Below are 9,773 nucleotides of genomic sequence, written 5' to 3'. Positions count from 1 at the left end.
TAATATTAATTGTTTTTTTGTTTTATTAATATTTTTTTTATTATTAGTTTTTTTTATTATTATTATTTTATTAATTATTTTATTATTATTTATATATATATATTTTTTTTTTTTCGTCCCCCCTCCCTGCTTGATACATGGCAGGGAGGGGGGCTCTCACTCCCTGGTGGTCCAGTGGCATTGGCAGTTCAGTTGAGGGGGCTGGCAGAGCGTTTACTTACCTCTCCTGCAGCTCCTGTCAGCTCCCTCCTCCTCCGCGCCGGTCCGGTCTGCTCCCACTGCAAGTTCCAGTGTAAGTCTCGCAGCCGCGCTATGACCCCGCGGCTCTCGCGAAACTTACACTGGGAGCTGACCGGACCGGCGCGGAGGAGAAGGGAGCTGACAGGAGCTGCAGGAGAGGTAAGTAAGAGCTTCCAGCCAGCCCCCCTCCTACACAGCCCCCTGTCTGTATTATGGCGATGTAAGTTGCCATAATACAGACATTGACTCGAGTATAAGTTGAGTTGGGGTTTTTCAGCACAAAAAATGTGCAGAAAAACTCGACTTATACTTGAGTATATACGGTACCTCCTAAGTAGAGTCATTCTAAGGTAATGGCAAAGCAACAAAAAATAACCCTAAACTTTATTTAATCAAGATCCTAAAGTTAAAATACGAGAGTGAAGTGGAGAAAGGAGAGCAGGAGAAAGTGCCTTGTAATAATCAACAAGTATAATAAATCGTATTGCTGAGCACCTGGGACGTTGTGTCCTTCTCAGGCTATACTATACACATTGTTTTGTGCAAAAGGTTTTATAGAGGGATTTTTTATACCCTTTATACTTGTTGATTATTACAAGGCACTTTCTCCTGCTCTCCTTCCTTCACTTTACTCTATCGTATTTTAACTTTAGGATCTTGATTTAATAAAGTTTAATATTATTTTTTGTTGCTTTGCCATTACCTTAGAATGACTCTACTTAGGAGGTAATTTCAGTAAGGAGGGTTGCTACCTCTGTTGGGCTGATTCCTTTACCTTATTTGTATCTTTTTTCTAATTAACTTGGGTCATGCCCACATTACCTCTCTGACCATATTTAAGACCACGTATTAGGTTTTTCCTGATATCGTTGTCTTCCTCTTTTTCTTAATTTACACATAACTCTATCTGACCCTGTTATAGTATAATTTAGAAATAAACAAAGATGTTTAAATGTCTATCTGTTCCTGTCGAAAATTATATTGCGTATACGCAGAAGTAATTCAGACTGACACACGGAGTTCAGGTTAAAATAACTTCGAGGAAATTTATTGGCAAGTGAGGAAAAAGCGGGCTCGCAGGCCCTTTTAAGGGGAATTTTGCATCATCATTGATTATCAAGATATCAGTAAATAAACATCGTTAATTGGATTAATTGTTAAGTGGCTGTGTCAGTGTCCACCCATCAATATGATTAATTGGCTCAAAAACTAAGTGGTTAGCTAAGTGTCCTCCCACCGAGAGGTGGTATTGTTCTGGACACGGGTGGGGACAGGGGGCTCAAGCGCCATCTTTCCCAGCATGAGGTTTACTCGGTGGAAAGGGGGGCTTGGGCGTCATTTTACGTAGTTAGTGATGTCAGTCTTGTGATCAGGTGCAAGGTTCTCTTATGAATAGAACATTTCATTAGTACAGTGTTCTCATCAGGGCCGGACTGGGGATACAAAGCAGCCCTGGATAAAACAATTTATGCCAGCCCCATAAGTCACTGCGCCATATATTGTCGCGTGTAACATGTAAGGCTATGTCTTGCCATGACAGATGATTGAGTAATCCATACAGGCTTTTCAACGTAAATGTCCCTACAGGCTTTTCAACGTAAACACTGACTTTTCAGAGAAAAAGCAGTGTTTACATTGCTTCAAAGTGACACCGCTAGTGACAGTCACTCAGACGGTCACTAGAGGTGCTTCCAGTGCACCTACATTCAGGGCCTCCACACTCTGTAGGTGCTGAACGTTCCCCATAGAGATACATTGATTCAATGCATCTCTATGAGGAGAGGCTGATTGGTGTAACGTTTTGCAGCCAATCCAATGGCAAAGCATTGGATTGGCTGAGATCATCAAGCTTGATGATCTCAGCCATAGAGGCAGGGCCAGTCGAGGGGAGACCAGCTCGCTGCGTGGGGGGAAAAAAATGTGAGCAAAAACACTATTTTTAAACACACATATACACCATGACAGACACAGAAACACACATGACAGACCATGACACAGACAGACCCACACACACACCATGACACAGACAGACACACACACATATACCATGACACACACACCATGACACAGACAGACACACACCCCATGACACAGACACACACACCATGACACAGACACACACACACACACACACCATGACAGAGACAGACAGACACACACACACACCATGACAGACAGACACACACACCATACAGACAGACACCATGACACAGACAGACACACACCCCATGACACAGACACACACACCATGACGGACAGACACACCATGACACAGACAGACACACACACACCATGACACAGACAGACACACACACACACCATGACACAGACAGACACACACACACCATTCAGACAGACACCATGACACAGACAGACACACACACCATGACACAGACAGACACACACCCCATGACACAGACAGACACACACCCCATGACACAGACAGACACATCATGACGGACAGACACACCTTGACACAGACAGACAGACAGACACACACAAGTCAAGTCTACTCATATGTAAGTTTCATCACACTTCAACCTACTTGGGTATGTGTGAAGGATTCTCAGTCTAGATCTCTGTACAAACACAAGAAGGCTGGTATCCTTTAGTAGCACCATAGACTAAGACTCAACATATTTTCTTAGTCATCAATCTACCTCCCTTTTACTTGTATTTTTTTTTCTCTAGGTAGACTATGTTTTCTTTCACACTTACTCGCACATACGTTCTGGCACATTGAAACCATTTTAGGAATATGCAAATATCATACTGGGTCCTGGCCCCAAACACAAATAGAAACATGTTAACGTACTGTGTAGTAAACTCATCAATAGAAAGATATTGTGAAAAACATACTGTATATGCTACAGCTTTTTCTAAATAACATCTTACCAGCATTTACTCTTCTACCAGTACGCATCCAGGGGGTCGTGTAGTGCAGGAGGCTGCTGGGGCAGGGGCACCTGTGCTGGCGGAGGTCTGCTGGCGGCCGCTGGGGGACTTGTACTGGCGGCCGCTGGGGGAGCTGCGCTGGCTCTGCTCTCCCGCCCTCGCGCGCTGCTGAATGAGACCGGGGCCGGAATATGACGTCATATTCCGGCCCCGGTCTCATTCAGCTGCCCGCTGGGGAGCAGAGCCAGCGCAGCTCCCCCAGCGGCCGCCAGTACAAGTCCCCCAGCGGCCGCCAGCAGACCTCCGCCAGCGGCCGCCAGCAGACCCAGGTGTCTGCCCGGCCCCAGGTGCCGACGGCCCACCGGGAAATTTCCCGGTATCCCGGTGGGCCAGTCCGGCCCTGGTTCTCATGGCCTTCAGATTATACTATGTTGCAAATTACAGGAGATTCAGCAATTCTGGGGTTAGTCATGTCCTTATAGAAAATACAGTCTCTGTTCATTGTATTAAGTGTTGCTGGGAAATTCTGTCATTTAATGTAGTTTAAAATGGAGGATCTGTCAGGTAATGTGGACAAAATGGAGGGTCTGTCACAGTGTGAGGTTAAAATGGAGTTAGTACAATAATTCAATACAGGTTCAATAAAGATTTTTAATAATTCTACATCAACCCGTTCCACATCATTTAATTATCTCACACGTCTCCTGAGAACAAGTCAAAACATCTTTATCATCCAAATACACAGAATTCCACTTAAATCACCTTATCACTTTGGCACAACCTATCTTCAACTTGTGTCAGCCTGTGTGACAATGAACCCTTCCATACCAGCATCACTGTAATAACTGTGTCGTGTCCTGCAGGTGAATGATTATTTGAAATACATTTTAAATGACCTTGCCAGGGTTCATTATATTTTGGGGATCCAATGTGGCTTTGATCTGCTTCATTGTGGCAATACCAACTTCACCAATCTCCTCCACTAACAGTGAACGTTTTCCAAGCCCGATCCCATGCTCCCCTGTGCACGTTCCGTTCAATGCCAGTGCTCTCCTGAGAGATGAGACAATGGAAATGCGTTTAACACACATTTAAAAAACATAGCAAATATATTTCCTTTTCTGTCTAAAATATGCACTGATACAAGCAATAAAATGCACACCGTGACAATAGTTCCCAATATTAGAGGATGCAATAAACAAGTATTGCTACCTGGAGATAGTAACTGCCTCAAAACCAAAAATACTCTAAATAAACAGACAAAATTAAATACAAGTAAAATAATATAATAGTGAAAATAAGGCTAACAACCCCCTATTTTCCTCTCAATAAAATCAAATCAAAACTTCTATCCTGGAATGATAGTGTAATACCCAAAATAAAGCACTGCCTTTTCTCTGAAATGGCAGGGTTTACATGAAAATGCCTGAAGGGAGCTAGTATACTCACCAGAACAAATACATTAAGCTGTATATTATACATTAAGCTGTATGCCGTACATTAAGCTGTATGCCGAACATTAAGCTGTATGCCGAACATTAAGCTGTATGCCGAACATTAAGCTGTATATTATACATTAAGCTGTATGCCGTACATTACGTTGTATGCCGAACATTAAGCTGTATGCCGAACATTAAGCTGTATATTATACATTAAGCTGTATGCCGTACATTACGCTGTATGCCGAACATTAAGCTGTATATTATACATTAAGCTGTATTTTATACATTAAGCTGTATGCCGTACATTACGCTGTATATTATACATTAAGCTGTATGCCGTACATTAAGCTGTATGCTGTACATTAAGCTGTATATTATACATTAAGCTGTATGCCGTACATTAAGCTGTATGCCGTACATTAAGCTGTATGCCGTACATTAAGCTGTTTGCCGTACATTAAGCTGTATGCCGTACATTAAGCTGTATGCCGTACATTAAGCTGTATGCCGTACATTAAGCTGTATGCCGTACATTAAGCTGTATATTATACATTAAGCTGTATGCCGTACATTAAGCTGTATATTATACATTAAGCTGTATGCCGTACATTAAGCTGTATGCCGTACATTAAGCTGTATGCCGTACATTAAGCTGTATATTATACATTAAGCTGTATGCCGTACATTAAGCTGTATATTATACATTAAGCTGTATGCCGTACATTACGCTGTATATTATACATTAAGCTGTATGCCGTACATTAAGCTTTATATTATACATTAAGCTGTATGCCGTACATTAAGCTGTATATTATACATTAAGCTGTATACGTACATTAAGCTGTATATTATACATTAAGCTGTATGCCGTACATTACGCTGTATATTATACATTAAGCTGTATGCCGTACATTAAGCTTTATATTATACATTAAGCTGTATGCCGTACATTACGCTGTATATTATACATTAAGCTGTATGCGTACATTAAGCTGTATATTATACATTAAGCTGTATGCCGTACATTAAGCTGTATGCCGTACATTAAGCTGTATGCCGTACATTAAGCTGTATATTATACATTAAGCTGTATGCCGTACATTAAGCTGTATATTATACATTAAGCTGTATGCCGTACATTAAGCTGTATGCTGTACATTAAGCTGTATATTATACATTAAGCTGTATGCCGTACATTAAGCTGTATATTATACATTAAGCTGTATGCCGTACATTAAGCTGTATGCCGTACATTAAGCTGTATATTATACATTAAGCTGTATGCCGTACATTAAGCTGTATGCCGTACATTAAGCTGTATATTATACATTAAGCTGTATAACGTACATTAAGCTGTATGCCGTACATTAAGCTGTATATTATACATTTAGCTGTATGCCGTACATTAAGCTGTATGCCGTACATTAAGCTGTATGCCGTACATTAAGCTGTATATTATACATTAAGCTGTATGCCGTACATTAAGCTGTATATTATACATTAAGCTGTATGCCGTACATTAAGCTGTATATTATACATTAAGCTGTATGCTGTACATTAAGCTGTATATTATACATTAAGCTGTATGCCGTACATTAAGCTGTATATTATACATTAAGCTGTATGCCGTACATTAAGCTGTATGCCGTACATTAAGCTGTATATTATACATTAAGCTGTATGCCGTACATTAAGCTGTATGCCGTACATTAAGCTGTATATTATACATTTAGCTGTATGCCGTACATTAAGCTGTATGCCGTACATTACGCTGTATATTATACATTAAGCTGTATACCGTACATTAAGCTGTATGCCGTACATTAAGCTGTATATTATACATTAAGCTGTATGCCATACATTAAGCTGTATGCCGTACATTAAGCTGTATATTATACATTAAGCTGTATGCCGTACATTAAGCTGTATGCCGAACATTAAGCTGTATATTATACATTAAGCTGTATGCCGTACATTAAGCTGTATGCCGTACATTAAGCTGTATATTATACATTAAGCTGTATGCCGTACATTAAGCTGTATATTATACATTTAGCTGTATTTGTTCTGGTGACTATAGTGTCCCTTTAATGAAAATACCAGTCCACTAAAGTGCTCTTGAATGTGAGCCTCCAGGTACTGGTACATAATACAAAAAGAAAAGTCCTGCGCTCACTCCCATCACTCCTGGGCGGCAGCAACAACCACAGTATACATCAGCTCCAATACATATAGTAAAAACCAAAGCGAAAAAAATTACCTGCGCTCTCTCCTTAATCCCTATGTATATTTAAACAAATGGAGGTCATTTAGTTACTCCAATGGCCACTGGAGGGAATGTGCTCGCCTGCCAACGTCACTTTTTGTATCACACAGCCTGGTTACAATGCTGCCGCCCATCCCATGTGTTCCCTATTAAGGGTTAACAAGTATATAGGGGTGTATATAAAAAACACCCCACTCTGTCTCATTAGAGATATCTTTGCCAGAAGCTCAAGGAAGCAAGGTGAAGGGTCAGAGTAGGATCCGTCTAGGGGGGTTTGACTTGACGTTGGCAGGTGGGCATTCCCTCCAGTGGCCATTGGAGTAACTAGATGATCTCCATTTGTTTAAATATACATAGGGGTTAAGGAGAGAGTGCAGCTGGTACATAATAACCAGAGAGATACAAATAGATACATAGTGTAGTTTAGAATAAGTATAGGGGTCTCCCTCTCCCTTCATAACGAACTAGACATATACCACCTGTAGGCTCAGATTCATTGTTAGTTTGGGGAATGTATTCATTATATAAGAATCCACACGGTGATTAAAGTGTTACTCCACCATATATATGTGTAGCTATATCCCTAAAGCACTGTTTGGACAATTAGGCCAGTTCTAATAAAGCCTGTAATTTGGTGCCATCCAGTGCTTTATTTTGGGTATTACACTATCATTCCAGGATAGTAGGTTTTGATTTGATTTTATTGAGAGGAAAATAGGGGGTTGTTAGCCTTATTTTCACTATTATATTATTTTACTTTTATTTCAGGGTACCCGCACACGGTGACAATATTACCCCATGTTACCATTCTCTATACCGCACACAGTGACAGTATTACCCCATGTTACCATTCTCTATACCACACACAGGGACAGTATTACCCCATGTTACCATTCTCTATACCGCACACAGGGACAGTATTACCCCATGTTACCATTCTCTATACCGCACACAGGGACAGTATTACCCCATGTTACCATTCTCTATACCACACACAGTGACAGTATTACCCCATGTTACCATTCTCTATACCGCACACAGTGACAGTATTACCCCATGTTACCATTCTCTATACCACACACAGTGACAGTATTACCCCATGTTACCATTCTCTATACCGCACACAGTGACAGTATTACCCCATGTTACCATTCTCTATACCGCACACAGTGACAGTATTACCCCATGTTACCATTCTCTATACCGCACACAGTGACAGTATTACCCCATGTTACCATTCTCTATACCGCACACAGGGACAGTATTACCCCATGTTACCATTCTCTATACCGCACACAGGGACAGTATTACCCCATGTTACCATTCTCTATACCGCACACAGTGACAGTATTACCCCATGTTACCCTTCTCTATACCGCACACAGTGACAGTATTACCCAATGTTACCATATTCTATACCGCACACAGTGACAGTATTACCCCATGTTACCATTCTCTATACCGCACACAGTGACAGTATTACCCCATGTTACCATTCTCTATACCGCACACAGTGACAGTATTACCCCATGTTACCATTCTCTATACCGCACACAGTGACAGTATTACCCCATGTTACCATTCTCTATACCGCACACAGTGACAGTATTACCCCATGTTACCCTTCTCTATACCGCACACAGTGACAGTATTACCCCATGTTACCCTTCTCTATACCGCACACAGTGACAGTATTACCCCATGTTACCATTCTCTATACCGCACACAGGGACAGTATTACCCCATGTTACCATTCTCTATACCGCACACAGTGACAGTATTACCCCATGTTACCATTCTCTATACCGCACACAGTGACAGTATTACCAAATGTTACCCTTCTCTATACCGCACACAGTGACAGTATTACCCCATGTTACCATTCTCTATACCGCACACAGTGACAGTATTACCCCATGTTACCCTTCTCTATACCGCACACAGTGACAGTATTACCCCATGTTACCATTCTCTATACCGCACACAGTGACAGTATTACCCCATGTTACCCTTCTCTATACCGCACACAGTGACAGTATTACCCCATGTTACCATTCTCTGTACCGCACACAGTGACAGTATTACCCAATGTTACCATTCTCTATACCGCACACAGTGACAGTATTACCCCATGTTACCATTCTCTATACCGCACACAGTGACAGTATTACCCCATGTTACCCTTCTCTATACCGCACACAGTGACAGTATTACCCCATGTTACCATTCTCTATACCGCACACAGTGACAGTATTACCCAATGTTACCATTCTCTATACCGCACACAGTGACAGTATTACCCCATGTTACCATTCTCTATACCGCACACAGTGACAGTATTACCCCATGTTACCATTCTCTATACCGCACACAGTGACAGTATTACCCCATGTTACCATTCTCTATACCGCACACAGTGACAGTATTACCCCATGTTACCATTCTCTATACCGCACACAGTGACAGTATTACCCCATGTTACCATTCTCTATACCGCACACAGTGACAGTATTACCCCATGTTACCATTCTCTATACTTCACACAGTGACAGTATTACCCCATGTTACCATTCTCTATACCGCACACAGTGACAGTATTACCCCATGTTACCATTCTCTATACCGCACACAGTGACAGTATTACCCAATGTTACCCTTCTCTATACCGCACACAGTGACAGTATTACCCCATGTTACCATTCTCTATACCGCACACAGTGACAGTATTACCCAATGTTACCATTCTCTATACCGCACACAGTGACAGTATTACCCCATGTTACCATTCTCTATACCGCACACAGTGACAGTATTACCCCATGTTACCCTTCTCTATACCGCACACAGTGACAGTATTACCCCATGTTACCATTCTCTATACCGCACACAGTGACAGTATTACCCAATGTTACCATTCTCTATACCGCACA

At 41.5% G+C, this 9,773-nt stretch overlaps 1 protein-coding gene across 2 annotated transcripts in view; it reads right to left on the bottom strand.

Moving 5' to 3' along the window:
* Nucleotides 1-3,544: 3,544 nt before the first annotated feature.
* LDHD (lactate dehydrogenase D) overlaps nucleotides 3,545-9,773 on the bottom strand; it is a 102,524-nt gene continuing 96,295 nt past the window's right edge. For both annotated transcript variants that reach the window (XM_063437580.1, XM_063437581.1), the window contains exon 11: nucleotides 3,545-4,188. In XM_063437580.1, coding sequence (XP_063293650.1) covers nucleotides 4,023-4,188 — 166 coding nt within the window. In that variant the 3' untranslated portion in view covers nucleotides 3,545-4,022. The remainder of the gene's footprint in view (nucleotides 4,189-9,773) is intronic.

This window comes from Pelobates fuscus, chromosome 12 (assembly GCF_036172605.1).
Source record: "Pelobates fuscus isolate aPelFus1 chromosome 12, aPelFus1.pri, whole genome shotgun sequence".
NCBI classification, from domain to species: Eukaryota; Metazoa; Chordata; class Amphibia; order Anura; family Pelobatidae; genus Pelobates; species Pelobates fuscus.
Note: the sequence above shows the minus strand (reverse complement) of the source record. Positions and strands in the feature narration are given on the sequence as shown.